At 49.4% G+C, this 18,707-nt stretch overlaps 1 protein-coding gene across 1 annotated transcript in view; it reads left to right on the top strand.

Moving 5' to 3' along the window:
* The first annotated feature begins 511 nt into the window (after positions 1-511).
* LOC136570875 (zinc finger protein 774-like) overlaps positions 512-18,707 on the top strand; it is a 233,612-nt gene continuing 215,416 nt past the window's right edge. The window contains exon 1 of the mRNA XM_066571280.1: positions 512-927. Within this exon, the coding sequence (XP_066427377.1) occupies positions 512-927 (416 nt within the window). The remainder of the gene's footprint in view (positions 928-18,707) is intronic.

An 18,707-nucleotide genomic window follows, 5' to 3' on the forward strand; every position in this document is an offset into this window, starting at 1 on the left:
TTGTATTTTTCCCCAAACCAGGATTTCTCTTTCCCAAACCTTGGCTGGATGGAGAAGGAGGCTGTGAGGAAGAGGAAGATGTCCCAGGACACGCAGGCAGGTGAGGAGGAAGTCAGTGCCCCTTTCCCCCTCTCTCCTGCTCCATCTCCCAGCCCAGCACGGGCCCTGGCTGCAGGACAATCCTGCTGTCGATGCCGTCCTGCCAGGGACACATTGGGAGGATCTCCTTCCCTCTGGCATGGAGGCAAATCCCATCTTCTCCTTGTCCTTCCTCCCCCAGACCAGGAGCTGAGGATGGACACCAGGGAGGACAAATCCCCATGGTATAATCTGATGGAAGAGGCTCTTTTGAGTGACTCCACAGCACAGGAATGCAAGAGGGTGGAAAATCCCTGGAGATCCCACACAAGGAGGGGCTGCAAGCCCAGCCCAGGGTGCTCTGAGGCGGAAAGAGCCACCCTGTGCCAGGAAGGTGGACAGAGCTTCAGCCAGAGCTCGGAGCTGGTGGCCCATGAGCAGCTTGGAGTGTGGGAAGAGCTTCAGGCAGAGCAACAGCCTGATCTGCCACCAGATGATCCACACTGGGGAATGGCCTCAGGAGTGTGGCAAGCGTGGCAAGTGTGGAAAGGGCTTCAGCTGCAGCTCCACCCTCATCATCCACCAGTGCATCCACACTTGGCAGAGGCCCTACCAGTGTCCTGAGTGTCTGAAGAGGTTTCAGAGCAGCTCCCACCTCCTCCTGCACCAGCGGATTCACACTGAGGAGAGGCCCTTCCGCTGCCCTGACTGTGGGAAGGGATTCAAGCACAACTCCACCCTCGTCAGGCACCGGCGCATCCACACCGGGGAGAGGCCCTACAAGTGCTCTGAGTGTGGGAAGAGCTTCAGCCAGAGCTCTCACTTGAACAAACACCAACAGAGGCACCGGTAAGGGAAGCCCTGGAATGACTCGACTGAAGGAGGAGCTTCATGCACTGCTCCAGCTTCATCCCCTATTGGAGGACGCACGTTGGGAAGAGTTCTGGTGGTCCATGTTCCCTGTGATCCATGATGGGAAGACACCTGTCCCTTTTCCTGCCCCTGCCAATGACATGATGGGAGATGGAAGAACATGAGGGTCTGGCCATGGCCGTGTCATTACAGTCACTCCCACCTCAGGTCATTGCCAGGGGCAGGAAAGGGACTCTCTCTCTCCCTGAGAAGAAAGGTGTCCTTTCCAGGCAGGACAGAATACGTGGCTGGGAAGACCCAGTCGCTGGTGATGTAGTTTTCTCTGTAAATAGATTTTCTTATCCCTTCTGTTACCAATATTATTTCTGTTCCTGTTTGTTCTTTATGTCGTTGCTATTCCCAGGAAATTGTTCTTATCCCAGCCTGGGATCTTTGTCTTTTGTGCTTTCCATGGGAGGTGGGAGGGCAGCGAGGGCAGCGCGGTTTTAGCGGGAGCAGGAATTTGAGGAATCCCGTTCCTGAACCCCAGCAGGTGGAAACCGAGCATCCCAGCTGGTGCCAGCCCTGGTGGCCATGGCAGCAGCCTTGGGAGCGGGTCCCTGGCTGGGGCTGTGGGAACCTCTTCCCTCTGGTGCCCAGGGACAGGAGTGGAGGGAACGGCTGCAGCTGAGTCGGGGCAGGCTCAGGTTGGATGTCAGGAAAAGGTTTTTGCCCAGAGGCTGCTGGGGCCCTGGCCAGGCTCCCCAGGGAAGGGTCCCAGCTCCAGGGCTCTCTGAGCTGCAGCAGCGTTTGGCCAGCGCTGCCAGGCCCAGGCTGGCATTGTTGGGGTGTCCTGTGCAGGGCCAGCAGTTGGACTGGAGGATCCTGATGGGTCCCTCCCAGCTCAGCCAATTCTGTGCTTCTGGGATCCCATGAGCCTGGGGATGGGGCTGCCAATGGTTGCCATGGCAACGGGCTCCGGCTCCAGGCCTGAGCTGGTTTCCATGGCAACCACCCCTGGCATGGGGTCTCCACGGAGCTGCCGAGGGACTGACCATAGCAACAGGGGGCTGGTGATGGTTGCCATGGAAACTGACCATAGCAACAGGGGGCTGGTGATAGTTGCCATGGAAACTGACCATAGCAACAGGGGGCTGGTGATAGTTGCCATGGAAACTGATCATAGCAACAGGGGCTGGGGATGGTTGCCATGGAAACTGACCATAGCAACATGGAGCTGGTGATGGTTGCCATGGAAACTGACCATAGCAACAGGGAGCTGGTGATGGTTGCCATGGAAACTGACCACAGCAACGGGGGCCTGGGGATGGTTGCCATGCAATGGTGATGGTTGCCCTTGGTGCTGCTGCCATTCTCTGCTGCTGCTGGGGCACTCGGGGCTCTGGCTGAGCAGCAAAGGTGACCCTGAGCCAGGAGCTTTCCTTGCCTGCAGCAAAGCCACGGCACGCAAAGCCCTTCCTGGGGCTGTGCCCTGTGCCAGCAGGGATTGTGCCAGCGGAGCTGACCCGAAATTTCTTCTCCCAGGCAGCTTTAGGACACACAACATGGAAAAGCCAGAGGCCACTCTCAGCTCTGTGCAGTCCTACTGCAGAATCCTGAGTGTGAAGCAGCCTGGGAACAGGGTTTAGTGTCAGGGGAGGGGAACTCAGAGCCCTTCCCTGCCCTGTGGGCTGAGGCTCTGCATTTCCAATGGCCCTGCAGCTGCCAAAGGGGCCTTTTTGGCTCACCTGAGAACAGTTCTGCTGAGAGCCTGTCCTAAACCTGCTTTTCCTGCAAATGTGCCAAATCAATTCTCTTTTTTTGCAGCCCCAGGTCTTGTGTGAGTGCAAGTGTGACAACTGAAGGATGGAACAGCTCTACTTGGAGGGAGTTCTCTTTTTCTTGATTTGTTTTTTTGTTTATTTGGTTGGTTTGGCTTGATTTAGTTTTTTATTCTTTGTTCTGTTTTGGTTGGTTCATTTGTGTTGTTCTTTTGGTTTGGTTGTTTGGTTATGGCGCTGGGGTTTCTTTTGATATGGTTTGTTTGGTTTTTTATTGTTTTTTTCATTTTTTGGTTCTTCTTTTTTTTATTTTTTGGTTTATATGGTTTTGGGGTTTTTTTTAATTCTCTCTTCCTAGAAGCTCTGGGCAGAGCTCTGTGACTGTGTCTGACACTTGTCTGTGGCACTGTGCAGGTGGCCAGGGGGACCTTCCCCGAGCTGTGTGCAGAGGAATCCACATCAGCCCAGGCCGGGGTGGGCAGTGGCCACTCAGTTCCATGGACTGGACGCGGCTCTGGACGCTTCCCTTGGAGCGACTGCAGGGAGGGAACGCTGGGGCTGTCACTGCTGGGGTGTCACACACAGGGGAACGCTGGGGCTGTCACCACTGGGGTGTCACACACAGGGGACACTGGGGCTGTCACCAATGGGGTGTCACACACAGGGCAACGCTGGGGCTGTCACCGCTGGGGTGTCACACACAGGGCAATGCTGGGGCTGTCACCGCTGGGGTGTCACACACAGGGGACGCTGGGGCTGTCACTGCTGGGGTGTCACACACAGGGGACACTGGGGCTGTCACTGCTGGGGTGTCACACAAAGGGGGCACTGGGGCTGTCACTGCTGGGGTGTCACACACAGGGGAACACTGGGGCTGCCCCACTTCTGCCGTGTCCCCAACAGCTCTGCCAGCACCTTGAGGGAACACAAAGACTGAGCCAAAGGATGAGAATTGCAGAAGGGGCTGAGCTGGGAGGGACCCAATGGGATCATCAAATCCCAGAATCACAGAATCAGAGAATTACTGGGTTGGAAGAGACCTTCAAGACCATCAAGTCCCACCCATGCCCTAACACTTCAACTAAACCATGACACTGAGTGCCACATCCAGCCTTTTATAAACACATCCAGAGATGGTGACTCCATTACCTCCCCGGGCAAACCAATCCAGGACTTTATCACACATTCTGTGAAAACCCTTCTTCCTAATATCCAACCTATATTTCCCTAGGCGCAGCTAAAGATTGTGTGCTCTGCATCTGTCACTTGCTGCCTGGAGAAAGAGACTGACCCCCACCTGACTACAACCTCCTTTCAGGAAGGTGGAGAGAGTGGTAAGGTCACCTCTGAGTCTCCTTTTCTCCAGACTGAACAACCCCAGCTCCCTCTCCTCACAGGATGTGTGTTCCAGACCCCTCCCCAGCCTTGTTGCCCTTCTCTGGACACGCTCCAGCCCCTCCATGTCCCTCCTTAGTTGGGGCACCCAGAACTGGACACAGCACTCAAGGTATGGTGCCAGTACAGGGCAAGAATGCCAGGTACACCAGAGCCAGGTACAGGTGGAGAATGATCTCCCTGCTCCTGCTGGCCACACTGTTCCTGATCCACACCAGGAGCCCTTGGCCCTCTTGGCCACCAGGGCACTCTGCTGGCTCATGTGCAGCCGGCTGCCAACCAGCACCCCCAGGTCCCTTTCTGCCTGGGCACTGTCCAGCCACACCGTCCCCAGCCTCTGGCCTTGCAGGGGTTATTGTGGCCAAAATGCAGGACTCGGCACTTGGACTTAATTAACTTCATCTCATCGGACTCTGCCCCTCCCTCCAACCATTCCAGGTCTCCCTGCAGAGCCCTCCTACCTTCCAGGAGATGGACACACGCTCCCAGCTTAGTGTCATCTGCAGATTTACTAATGAAAGACTCAAGCCCCTCATCCATGGTGTCAAGAGAAATATTGAACAGAGCTGGCCCCAGCACAGAGCCCTGAGGGACACCACTGGTGCCTGGCCCCAGCTGGATGCAGCACCGCTCACCACCACTCTCTGGGCCCATCCAGCCAGTTCTGAACCCAGCACAGAGTGCTCCTGTCCCAGTCCTGGGCTGCAGCTTTTCCAGGAGTGTGCTGGGGGAGACAGTGCCAAAGGCCTTGCTGGAGTCCAGGCACACAACACCCACAGCCTTTCCTGCATCCACCAGGAGGCTCACCTGGTCATAGAAGGAGACCAGCTTGGTCAAACACGACCTACCCCTCCTAAACCCCTGCTGGCTGGCTCTGATCCCCTGGCCATCCTGGAAGTGCTGGGTGATGACACTCACTAGAAACTGTTCCATTGCCTTACCGGGTACTGAGGTCAGGCTGGCTGGCCTATAATTATCAGGATCCTCCTTTGCACCCTTGTTGTGAATGGGTGTCACATTGGGCAGCTTCCAGTCATCTGGAACCTCACCAGGGAGCCAGGACTGCTGGTAAATGATGGAGACTGGCTTGGCAAGCTCAGCTGCCGGCTCCCTCATCACCCTGGGGTGGATCCCATCTGCTCCCAGGGATCTATGAACATCCAAGCAGCTCAGCAGTTCTCTGACTGCCTCCTCCTGGATAACAGGGGCCCATTCTGCTCCCTGATGCTCTTCTATGATGCTGTAGCTGCTCAATGACCTCACACAACAAACTCTGTGATGTCATAGCCCAATCTGTGATCTCACAGAACCCACTCTGTGCTGTCACACAGCCCCTTGCTGACATCCCAGCTGCTCTGTGCCTCTATGACACAGCCACAGAGGCGCCACTGTGACACAGCCCCCTCTGGGACATCCTACAGCCCCTGCCAGTGCTGAGCCCCTGGGAGCTCTGTCTATGCCCTGCTGGTGTCCCTGAGGGGCCCTGGCAGTGCCCCAGCCCTGCTGGGCTGTGCACAGGAGCTGCTCCTGGCCAGAGCTGTCTCTCTGCAGCGCTGCTGCCCTTGCCAGGAGCTGCCTCTGGGCCAGGAGCCCGGCCCAGCTCAGCAGCACAGACACAGCACCAGGACTGTAATGACCCTCGGGGGCTTTGGTGCTCTTTGCATCAGAGCCAGTCCCTCAGAGTGGGCTCAAAGACTTCTCAAGAACTCAAAATCAGATTCCAAGTCCAAACTTTCTTGAACTTTTAATGGGTCTCACTGAGGGACAGGACTGAGAAAGTGTCCCTAAGTTCCAAGTAGAGCAGAATACTGGAGATAGTAATGATAGCTGGGGACAAGCAAGGGAAAGGTGTCTCTGGTGCTGAGCAAACCTGGATGTGTTTCAGGAATGCAAAGGGCCAAGGCCTGAGCCCCAGCCCTGGCCAGGCAGATCCTGTCCCTCCCTCCTTGCTCAGGGCTCTTCCCGGGATGGGCACTGGCATGTGGGGATGGGCAATGCCAAGGGCAGGAGCATGGGGCGGCCCCTGCCAGGCTGCTGAGCAGGGACAAGGAGGCCATGAGGCCCCAGGCCTGCAAGGGTCACTTGTCCCCTCCTCACGGCTCAGGCCCAGGCCCAGCAGCCATGGCCAAGGTGCTGCCCAAGTTGGCTCTGGCAGGGCTGTCTTGCAGCTGCTGCCCATCCCTGTGCCCTGTGCAGCCCAGGCTGTCCTACGGTGTCCCTGCCCTGCGTCTCTGTCCCTGCAGGCTCTCGGCATCCCCTGGCTGCCCCAGCTGGCTGGGCCCTTCCTTTGCTGGCAGCTCTGCCTCCTGCCTGCCCCTGCCTGCCCACACAAAGCCTTGGGCTGCTCCAGGCTCCTGCTGGGGACGTGCTGCACCACAGCCCTGCCCTGGCAGGGAAATTCCTTTCTCCTGGTGCCACTCTGGGCCTCCCCAGCTGCCCTTGTGCTGCATTCCGCCCCAGCGAGGGCCACAACAACTCCCCCGGCCCCGGAGTCTCAGACCTCAGGCAGCCACTGGTGACCAACAGGGACAGGAATGCAACAGGATGGATCCGGCTTTAGCAAAATCCAGGACCCTCTCTTGAGCCCGGGAACAAGACAAGAAATGAGGGGCGGGCCGGGTCATGGGTTTCACATGACAGGGTAGGGGTGGAGTTTAGGGTCAGGGTCCAATAGCAGGAGGAGCAGGGCACTGCAAATGGGTGGATCAAGGAGCACAACCAATGGAAAAAAATAAGGTGGGGACACTGCAGTAGAATTTAAAGCAATGAGGGCACAGAAAAGGAAGAACATTCTGGGGCCATTCCTATTTTGGCCAGATGGGGTGGAGTGTCTTTTCCCGGGCTTGCAGGGCCACGCTCCACAGGGTGGAGGGGTGGAATCTTCGTTCAATCACGCCCCTCGCCCGATGCTCTCTGTCTGGGTAGAATCCCCGCTGCCTGGGGCGGGGGCGCTCCACACCCTTGGTGCCATTCTTTCTTTCTCTGCCTGTTTCATACAATGAAGAAAAACTCCAGCATCTGTGGAACCACCCTCCAATTCCTTTCAGGCTACTCCTGTCCTCAGTCTGCACACAACTGAGCCCAGAGCCATCAGCCTCTACATACATCCTGGTTATGTGGTGAGGCCTCCCAACCCCATCTTGGGAGATTTTTGGGTCCTCAACGTGGTCTTTGTAAATGGAAACAGTGGTCAAAGTTATTTTCTCACAGATCTTGCAGTGACAGAACAAGGGTCAATATCTTTGTTACAGATCAGTAATGCCATGGTTGACTCTCCCAAGTAAGGGGCAAATATTAAGTATATGTTAAGAGAAGTTTTGCAGCTGTATAGTTATGTTTTCCCTCTCCCTTGCATTGTTATCACAGGGTGGCCTCAGTAGCTGGGGCACTTGGGAGGGTCGGCTTGTTACTATGGCAGTACCTGACCTCCAATCCAGCTGTGAGAAAGTGATCTGAGCACCACTGTGAAATAAACACAGGCAGGAGACTTTTCTCCTTTTTAATGCCTTTATTACAAGTGATGAGCTCTGGGGGGAGAGCTGACGGGTTCACGCTCACACTGCCACTGCTCCCAGTGGTGACTTGGAGGAGGAGGAAGAGTGCAGCTTTGTCCACTGGTCTGTGGCCAGAGCTGGGGATTCCATCCTCATGGGAGTGTCAGGAAAAATCCCTTGTTCACTTTTTCAGTTTCACTCCCAGGGTCCTGCCTGTAGCTGAGGTCCTTCCTTGGCGAGGGCAAGGGGCAAAGAAAGGGTCTCAGCATCTCTGCAGGCTCTGGGCTTTGTTCCTCACATCCAGACATCACTTTGATCTCTTAATTCTGTGTTGGTTCATTGTTTTTGGGGTCTTTTGGTAAGTTTGGAGGGGTGGCTGTCCCGTGGCATGCTGGCTCCAAGGTCATTTGCATGCCCTCCCATGTCCCCCTGCCATGTCATCCACCTGGCAGCAGTCAGGGTGGTACTGACAAAAGGAGTAGGTAACTAAAAGGACTGCTGATTACAATAACAAACAGTTAGAACTCCATCCTGGCAGCAACTGGTCCAACCTGTTCACTCTGCCACCTTTTAAAAAAACCTGGCAGCTTTTTCTACTTATAACAGTCCCCCCACTTTTTCTTTGATCGGGCTTAAACTTAAGCTCGCATCAACTTGCAATTTCTGACTCATAAGCACAGAATTTCCTTAATTTTTTGTATTGATTATAAATTTCTTGAACACTCTGATAATCATGGCTACTTAACTTTGTTCCCTTTCCTGGTTTCTTCAGGTTAACTTTTTTAGAGATCTTTAGGTTGGTCTGCCTGGCAGATACTACCATTTTAATGAAGCAGGGAAGTAAGCATAGTAAAAGAGCAAACCAGCAAGTGTACACACAGTGAAGAAAGCTACTTTTTTCCACCAATCTCCTTTGAAAGTCCATAGGTTATCCCAGCAACTGGAATCAAGTGTAGGAGTCCGTTCTTGGTTACTTACACATGCTAGTTTTTTATCTTGTTGGAGAGGTTTCTAATGATTGCTCTCTTCATCTCTAATACTGCCTGAAGCCTGATGATTCTGTTTAACATGGATATCGGGGCCCGATAACCCCAGGACCCATCTTGAGCCCAGGTGGCTGGGCCATAAGTCTTGATAATTTTTCTTGGGGTCCAAACCTGGCTCTTAGAATCTTGGATTCTGCCAATTTCTATTGCATTTTGCCTCTTCTGTTTGGTTTCTCTTAAATCATTGTGTATAGGAACTCCTAAACTTGATCCAGTTTCTTTGGGTAATAAGAAGAAAGCTGGTTTTATCATTCTAGCGGTGCAGCTGCCAGACCAGCTTCTCGGCAATTTAGTGCATTCTATAGTACTATAGATCAAAAACTGGTGTTTAGGGGCTCCCCAAAAATGTGTTTTTAGCTTCTGTTGGACATTCCCAATATTTAGAAATGTCTTTCATTCTCCAAAAGGGGTTTATCCCTTCTTCAATACATTCATAAAATTCATATGCTTCATGGTAGATACACTTGTTCTTTTCTTTCCTTTCAACAGACCAAAATCTATTTGGATCTCCTGATCCACCAGGTAGCAGAGTTCTTTACTGCTAGATACCTTTTACAGACCATTCTTTTTACTGGCCTATTGTACCCTTTAATACTAAATTCTGAGTTATTCTGTATCCAATTTAAGATTTCTAATAGCCTTAGATTAATTTTTTCCCATGGCCAAATTTCAGTCATCTGGGTACAAACTCGACAATCGGTTAAATTTAGTTCGTGGCTGACTCTTTCTACTGAATCTTCTATGAAAAGGTTCTTACCTCGGGGTATCTCTAAATGGTCTTGTTTTCTTATTGCTTTTACCTTCTCTTTCTCTTTGACCAGATCTACCAGGCTTGCTTCAGCAGCATCACATTCAAAGCGCAACCAGGCTTCTCCTACAGGGCACTGTCCCAGGAGTTGCTGCCTAAAAGTGGTGGTATTCTGGGCTGTCCAATACATTCTCTTATCTTCTTGACAAAGGACCAATTGGGAGAAGTTAACACAATTAGGGTTAGAATTGATGGACTCTAGACAAGGAGCTCACTTCTTCCTCCTCATAGAGGGGTTGGTAGCACTCACTGCACGGCTCTCCTGGGCTCCCCAGAGCTCCACCAGCAATTAGAGCCATCATTACTACCCTTCCCAAGAGTCCGGTATGGGTCATCTTGCACAGCCTGCCCACCCAGCCTTGCCTCTTGGGGACTTTGCTGAGAAGAAGCTTCCAAGCTCTTTAGAGTCCCTTCTGTGATAAACGAGTCCACTGGATTTAAGGATCATATAATTATTTTTATTATTATGCAAGTGAGAATAAGCAAAGTTCAGCGCTGGGCGGCCGGGAGTCTCCGCTCCTCTAGGCTCGCGCCGTTCCTATCCCCAAAGTTCGCCTTTTATTGCCTTCTTCTCCCAGGGATGACGTGGTCTGTCTTTTGAGCTTGCTCATTCAGTTGCTAGGGGGTCTTTTTCTGCCTTCTGGTGGTCATGGGATGAAGGCTCCAAGTCTTCCTCTTTAACCGCTGAGTGAACTTTCCCTTATAAGGCATATCTAGACAGTGGAATTTTCAGAACACTGTACGATTCCTGCAAGCCTTAGCAATTCTTGCGAGTTTAAGGATTGTTGTTACAGCCTTCCTCTGTGACCTCTGGGTGAACTTTTCCTTATAAGGTGTATCTTTACCATGGAATTCCCAAAGCACTATACAATTCCTGCAAGCTAAGCAACCATATGTGGCTGCACATTTAAGAATCAAGTGGTTTTAGCTATTTAGTCATTGCTTTTATATTGTATAATTATTTAGCTATTGATTTAATTAATGAACAAACGTATTGCTACTTATTACAATCCCCCTTTTTTTTTTTACCAATTTTGTTAATTAAATCTTTTTAGTTCCTTCCTAGCAAGCATTAACTGAGTTTCCTCATCAGTTAAGCTATGTGCACTAATTATAGATGCTAATTTCCTTAGCTTTTTCATCATATTCCAATTCATAACAAATAGAACTGCTGACAAAATAAAACCAAGCACAATCAGAATCAAAAGAACAACAATGGGATGGCATATACTGTTTAGGACACCTGTGGTAGTAGGAGCCCACCCGAACAGGGTATCCCACCACCTGTGCTCGCCATCTTGCTTTACCCTCTCTATAACCCGGTGTATTTTTCCTACGTCATGATGAACAGTCACTAGGGTTTTCTGTCCGCTTTCCTTGATTCTCTCGAGGATTTGGATCAGGTCTTGATGGAGCATCAGTTGTCTCACTAGAGTGAAGTTCATCCCAGTCAGGGTGGGCATTAGCTTGTGAAGCAGTGTGTAGTTGGATTGTAATAGATGATGAGAGGTGACTTTAGCTTCATAAGTGATATCACACCCTGTAATCTTAGTCAAGTTACAAGCACAGAAGTTTGAGTGATTCTTTGTATCCACCACAATATTATCTACAAGCACAGAAGCACAAATAGTTCTAAAACACGCACATCCATTGCCTATGTATATAAGAACTGTTTTAGAAGTCTCGTTAGGACGAATCTCAAAATGACAGATGTTTTGCTCCATGTCTAAACAGATATCTTGAGCTATAATTACATTGCCTTCACAGATGAACCCCAATTGTTCTCGGATAATACAAGATTCCAAATCAACAGTTTGCCATTTGTCATCAAACTGATGGGCCCATCCCCTATGTTCTATAGGATAGAGAACAGTTCTGTCATGGTTTATCCCTAATGCAACAACAGGAAAAACTAGATGTACAGAGGCATTGCATATGGTCAAGACAAAAGCAGTAGCTGTATTTGAAATAGCATTATAGGTAAAATTCACCAGTTTCCACCACGATTGGAATTCTCTTTCAAAACTGGTGGCATTGTCCCAGATTATTTTCTGAATTTCTTTGGGGAAAGTGCCTTCCTTGTCGTCTCTTATAATCGAGGCAGAAACTGACTGCATCCACAATTGTGCCTGGATAGAGCTGAGAGCTAAGGAAACATTATTTTGTGCAGCACTGAGTGCATCAATCACTAATTTGTGATCGTTCACATTTACTCTTTCCCAATTTGGCAAAATGTTTGACAGCATCCACTGCTGTGTCCCCAAGGCTAACAGAGATGACTTCCGTGGTTGCTGTAATTTGGACAGATCTCTAGTCATAGCAGCCAATTTGTTCATTAGTACTTCCGAATCAATGCTATTCAGAATTCCCAATCCTGTACCTAGAACACCGGTCACATCTCTAAGTTTCCTTGGTTTAAAGGAGCTGCATTTCCAGAGCCAAATGGTTCAGCCTTCAAAGGATGTTTGCAAAAATGGAGAACAAGCTGGCTGGATGTCTGAAACATTGGTCTGCATCAGCAGTTCAACCTGTTTGAGAGACCATGCTGGATTGAATAATATTTGTTGTTGACCAGTTTTCCTGATTATATAAGGTCCAATTTTGAAAATTTTTGGGGTGAGTATGACTGGTGGTGCGGGTGGAGTGGTGATATTGTGAGGTTCAGCAGTGGTAGAGTGCGTTTTAGTATCTATTATAAATTTAAAAGAAAGACGCTGTGTATCTTTCGACCAGAGACAGACTACTTCTGCAGTGTAAGTTAATGTGAAGATTTGCCAGCAGTCTCGTGTTATTGGGTATGCACAATCTGCTATTTGTTTATCCTCCTGACCCATGGAAACACTGATAGCAATTGCGTTAGTATGGTCAGACCCATTAACCATTCGACATCCAATATTAATTTGTTCTCCCACTACTCCTTGAAGCTGCCAGGTTTTCTGCTTCTTCCATTCGTGTCTAGCGTGTGGCAGACTGTCATGCAGTACTAATGTTAGTAAACTTAAACCTGTGGTATTCCCCATAGATCCGGTAGATTGCAAAAAGGCCTGAGACCAGTCAGGGGTTAGGGTCCATTTACTTAGGGGGATCATGTTCTCTTTGTAAAGCTGATGAGGGTTTCCCCAGGCAACCGGGAGGCTCAGGGTTATAATAATTAAGGTAGCTCGCCAAGCAGGGCAGGGTCCTAGCAACAAATTTCTTTCTCCTTTCGTACTCATATCTCTTTTACCTGGGGCTTTCCTGTGCTCCGTTCCTGTTCCTGTGGTCCATTGCTCTCCCCCACTACTCCTTACCTCTCTGCCTCGCCTGCCAGCTCGGGTGCGTCGGTCTGCAGGGATCATTATCTTCTCGGCAGCAGGGGTAGTCTTCAGGGGTGCCTTATTTGGGCTTTCTCCTTAACTCCTGCCCCCACTCCTAAGGGCAGGCTGTCAGGCCTCCAGGCAAAGGGTCTCTTGCAAAGGATTTCTTTGATTTTACGACGGACTCTGCCGTCCCTAGCGAGCTTTACAGGGCCTGAGTCCCACACCTACTTAGGGTCCACCCTCTGCCTTTTATTCACTTTCTTCTGTCTTCCTAGAGTTATGTCGTTCTTCCCTACGTTCTCTACGTTTTTGTTGTTTATAAACTTGGGAATAGCAGCGAATCGTGCTATTCCACTCGTCAGGCCTCACTTGCCACCCCAGAGGAACATGGATTCCCTTCTTACACAAGGTAGTTAATATGACTGTCTGGTTTTGGCGTGTGATCCTATGCAATTGGTGCTGGAATTCCCATGCCAGGGCCCAATCTCTTCTCTGTTCTAGATTTTCAACTAGTGACGCTGCTTCTCTGTTGGGGATCTCCCGCTCTCCAGGGATCCTTATAAATTCTCTTAAGGCTCTTAATGGATTTGCTCTTCTCCAATCCCAATCACAAGTAAGACACCATGCACTCCCCACCAAATGTGACTGGAGAATCCACCATTTATCTTTACAGCCCCCGCAAAAGATTTTTACCCATGCCCGACAAGAAGATTCCTGACATTTAAGACACTCGGTGTAATTGAATAATTCTCGCCTCACTTCAGCCACTACTGAAAGAGCAAGCGTCAGTTCATTCCAGGTTTTCCACGGCAGAAGGCACTTGAACTCCTGTTCCAGTTCCTGTAGGGGTTTTCTTACCAAGAGTCTCAATCAGTATAGTTCTCTGTCCCCTAATTCAGCCATTCACGTTCCCAGCTGGCGCAGGTCCCTGTGCCTTCCAAAGGGTTGGCCGTAGATCTCCAGGGCGACTGGTCAGCTCCCAGGGGTGTCTGCAGTGATGGGTCCTTTCACTCAACTGGCATGTGTCCAGCCTTTTTCAGCAGTTGGGATGGCTGTTTCTGTGGTAAACAGGACAACATAGGGACCTTCCCATTGGGGTGTTAGGGATGTCTCTTTCCAAGTCTTAATTAGGAGCCTACCTCCGGGTTTAAGCTTATGCATTATTATATCCAAAGGGGGTCTTTGTACCAATAGCCCTTTTCATTTTAATTCCTCCCTCCGTTTCATTAACTGTTGTATGTAACCCTGAATTTGACTATCTTGAATGCAAGGATGGTTCCCCGGGAGTTCTAAGTCATAAGGCATTCCATAAAGCATTTCAAAGGGAGAGATTCCCACATCCGTCCTAGGCTGGGTTCTGATGTTTAACAATGCCATGGGTAAACATCTGACCCAAGACATTTTAGTTTCTACCATGAGCTTGGTGAGTTGCTTCTTGATTTCTCCATTTGCCCTTTCCACCCTCCCTGAGCTTTGAGGGTGCCAAGGGGTGTGATATTGCCATTTAGTGCCTCAGGCCCTGGTTACCTCTCTCAGTACTTTGTTTGCAAAATGGGGACCTCTATCAGAGTCTAATATTTCTACTAGTCCATACCTAGGGATTATTTCTTCCAGCAGGGTTTTAATCACCACATTTTCAGTAGCCCACGATGTAGGATATGCTTCTGCAAAGTGGTTTAGATGGTCTACCAGTACCAATAAGTACTTGTATCTCCCTACTTTTTGTAGCTCGGGGAAATCTATTAGTACATGTGAAAAAGGTCGGTGTGCTAATTCCCTTCCTCCTGGAATCCTTTCTCGAGCCTGATGTCTGTTAACTCTTTGGCATGTTATACATCCCCTAACTACTTGTTTTGCTATATCATAAATTCCTATCCACATGTACTTAATAGTAAACTGATCTACTAAGGCTTGGGTTCCCCAATGAGTCTGGTCATGCAGCTGCTGCACTATTCTTCGGGCCATAGATTTTGGCAGTACTTCCCTATCGTCTGGCAATTTTCGAATACCCCCATTCTCTTTTATTCCCATTTTGTCTAATTTCTCCTTTTCCTGGGCTGTAAAGCTCAGGACTCGAACTTTCTCATCATCTCGCGTTCTCCTTATCCCCTGATCCTGGAATTTTCTGAGAGCAGCTTCCTTTGCCTCTCTGTCTGCTCTGTTGTTTCCTCTGATCAAATGGGAGAGACCCTTCTGATGTCCTTTAACATGTACTATTGCTATTTTCTTTGGGCCTCTTAAAGCTTGTAGTACCTGAGTAATTAGTTCCTAATGTATTAATTCTCTTCCTCGGGAGTTTATTAACCCTCTTTCTTCCCAAATTTTCCCAAAAGTATGTAACACTCCAAAGGCGTATTTTGAGTCCATGTAGATGGTCCCAACCTTAGCTTCCAAGAATTTTAGAGCCCGCAATACTGCATACAGCTCACAGGCCTGGGCTGACCAACTAGGACTCAAAGGTCCAGATTCTATTATTTCCAAATTTTCACCTCCTACAATCGCATATCCAGAAATTCGCTTTCCCTCAACAACTCTAGAGGACCCATCCACAAATAACCTTTCTCCCTCCTCCAGTTCTTCCTCTTCGAGGTCCGGCCTAATTTTTGTTTGTTTTTCTATGCTATGTAGGCAGTCATGAGTTAAATTCTCCTGTGGATCTCCAAACAAGAATTCAGCGGGGTTTTGCAGAGAGGTGGTTGCAAGTATCAACCGAGGGGATGACACTTGCCCTCGTATTTCAGAAGTCTTGAGTCTGTTATCCATTTTTCTGCCTCTTGTTGCAATACTGCCCGTATGTTATGGGGGGTAAAGACTTTCAGTTCTCCTCCACAGGTAATTTTGAGAGCTTCTTCCACTAAGAGGGCTGTTGCCACTATAATCTGCAAACATGTTGGCCATCCTCTACTTACAGGATCTGGTATTTTAGAAATAAATGCTACTGGTTTTCGACTGCCGGCCCAGTCCTGAGCCAGTACCCCAAATGCTACCCCTGCCTCAGTGTTAACAAACAAATAACCCTAACCCTAACCCTAACCCTAACCCTAACCAACCTGACTTTCAGCTGTTTTTCTTCAATATTTATATTTATTCCTAATCCCACCATTAAATCTCTTCCTAATAAATTTTAATCAGCGTCAGGGACCAGTAGCAGTGATCCTACCCCTATTTTCTTCTCTGATTCTATTAAGACATCTTTAATTACAGGAACCTTGAAGGGTTCTCCTTTTGCCTCAATAACCTGTACTGTGGAAGGTGGAATTTTACATCCCGGGGGCAAAGATTGAACTGTTGATCTCTCAGCCCCTGTATCTACAAGGAAGGTTATAGGGGTTTGTGGGGACCCACCTTAAGTTTTACCAAGGGCTCCGATGACATTTGGGTCCCCAATAGATAGAGCCCTTGACCCCCCTAATCCTCTTTGAACATTTTCTCATCCCTAAGCCTCTTTCGGCATTCCCTCTTCATGTGTCCTTTTCCACCACAATAATAGCACACTGTTCCTTCTCTCCCTCCAGTTGGGGGTCCTCCAAAATCCCGGGGACCTCTCCTCATGCCATTTCTTTCTCGTGGTGGAAGGTTGTTTCGCTGTCCCTCCCTGACTGCTGCCACCATCATCCGAACTTGTCTTTTGTGTGCCTCGTCTGCCTGTCTAACATATACCTTCTGAGCCTCCCTGAGCAATTCATCAAGTCCTCTGTCCTGCCAATCCTCTAACTTTTCTAATTTCTTTCAAACATCCTCCCATGATTTGGCTACAAACTGTGTTTTAAGGAGCGCTTGCCCCATTGGCGTCTCTGCGTCCACCCCTGAGTATAACTGAGAACTCTTCCTTAATCTTTCCAACCATTCAGTGGGGGTCTCATCTTTTCCTTGGCACTCTTTGAATGCCTTGCTTATATTTTGTCCCCAGGGTACAGCCTCTCGTATGCCCTGGATTATGATGGTTCTCAAGTCCTGCATATGACCACGATGGTTGGGGTCCTGATTGTTCCAGTTGGGATTTTGCAAGGGCCATTTCACATCAGCCGCGGGACCTTGAACATGTTGGGTGTCCCAAATCCTCATTCCTGCCCTTCTAATCGTCCCTCTCTCCTCTGTTGCAAATAGGATGCCTAGAATGGATTGCATCTCTACCCAAGTATATATGTTTAGCCCTAGGAACTGATGCACTCTTTCTGCTACTCCTATAGGGTCTTCTAATAATTTTCCCATCTCTTTCTTAAACTCGCAGACATCTCCCGAGTTCAAGGGAACAGTGACAAAGCCCATCCCAGCTTGAGGTCCTCCTAATGCTATTTCCCTGAGAGGGAACAACCCACTGCTCTCTCCTTCCTCAATTACTGTCCTCATCTGACTCCGAGTACGCCTCCTGCAATCCGGGGAGTCCGTGACCTGCTGTCTATTAGGGGCCGATGCCAGGGGTGCGTTTGGGAGGGGTTCAGGGGGAGCTGGTGGTATATATGGGGGAGGATAAATAGGAACATATTCCTCCGGTCGAGACTTTTTCTTTTTTTCCTCCTCCCCTTGACTTCCCTTAAGGGGGAACAGCCTAGCTGTTTGCTCATTACTTCCTACCAACCATAATTTAGCATATGCACTCTCCTCCGGGTTCACTGGCTCTTTAGAATTCACATAAATGTTCAGGGCTTGACAGACCCAATCCTCAAAGGATCTGAAAATGGGCCAGTATATACTCCCTGAATCCAGATTCTTACCTCCCCACACTACCATACAATAATTTATCATTTTTGCCTTATCCTTCCCCTTTCTGGAGGGAAAATCATCCCAATACTTAATCATTAATCCTAACGGACTGTCCTTAGGTATTGGGGGTAACTGGGGACCTTCCCCCATGGGATCAGAAGGCTTGCTTTTCTTCTGCCCCATCTTCCAAGGCACCTCCACACACACACACACACACAAAACCCCTCGGTCGTGGCTCGCTCCCTCGTGGGCTACAAGAACCACACTACTAGAGGGTCCCTCTCACGTCGTCCACAGGTGGACGTCTCATTCACCGTGCCCTGGGATCCCAACCCCAACCAAGCGGTTCACCTCGTATACTCACGCGTCCTGTGTCGTCGCTCGGATCTTTGTGCACAAAGTTTACAGGGTTACCGGTGTTTTCCTTGCATATTCCCGAATTTAGGTTCGTCAGTCCAGATGAGGGGTCGGGTGAGAAGGCCAGGGCCACCAGGTGGTGGGGCGCCTCCCCAGGATTCTTGAACCAACCCCGTTTTCTGGATCCGAGTCACGGCACCAAATTGTGATAAATGAGTCCACTGGATTTAAGGATCATATAATTATTTTTATTATTATGCAAGTGAGAATAAGCAAAGTTCAGCGCTGGGCGGCCGGAAGTCTCCGCTCCTCTAGGCTCGCACCGTTCCTATCCCCAAAGTTCGCCTTTTATTGCCTTCTTCTCCCGGGTCCAGGGATGATGTGGTCTGTCTTTTGAGCTTGCTCGTTCAGTTGCTAGGGGGTCTTTTTCTGCCTTCTGGTGGTCATGGGATGAAGGCTCCAAGTCTTCCTCTTTAACCACTGAGTGAACTTTCCCTTATAAGGCATATCTAGACAGTGGAATTTTCAGAACACTGTACGATTCCTGCAAGCCTTAGCAATTCTTGCGAGTTTAAGGATTGTTGTTACAGCCTTCCTCTGTGACCTCTGGGTGAACTTTTCCTTATAAGGTGTATCTTTACCATGGAATTCCCAAAGCACTATACAATTCCTGCAAGCTAAGCAACCATATGTGGCTGCACATTTAAGAATCAAGTGGTTTTAGCTATTTAGTCATTGCTTTTATATTGTATAATTATTTAGCTATTGATTTAATTAATGAACAAACATATTGCTACTTATTACAGTCAGCATGATCCTCTGTGCTCACACAGATGCTCCAGGAGGAAGACCTCAAGATACCCAGCGCCACCGCCCTGAAGCTGGCTGAGCCA

This window comes from Molothrus aeneus, unplaced genomic scaffold (assembly GCF_037042795.1).
Source record: "Molothrus aeneus isolate 106 unplaced genomic scaffold, BPBGC_Maene_1.0 scaffold_40, whole genome shotgun sequence".
Lineage (NCBI taxonomy): Eukaryota > Metazoa > Chordata > Aves > Passeriformes > Icteridae > Molothrus > Molothrus aeneus.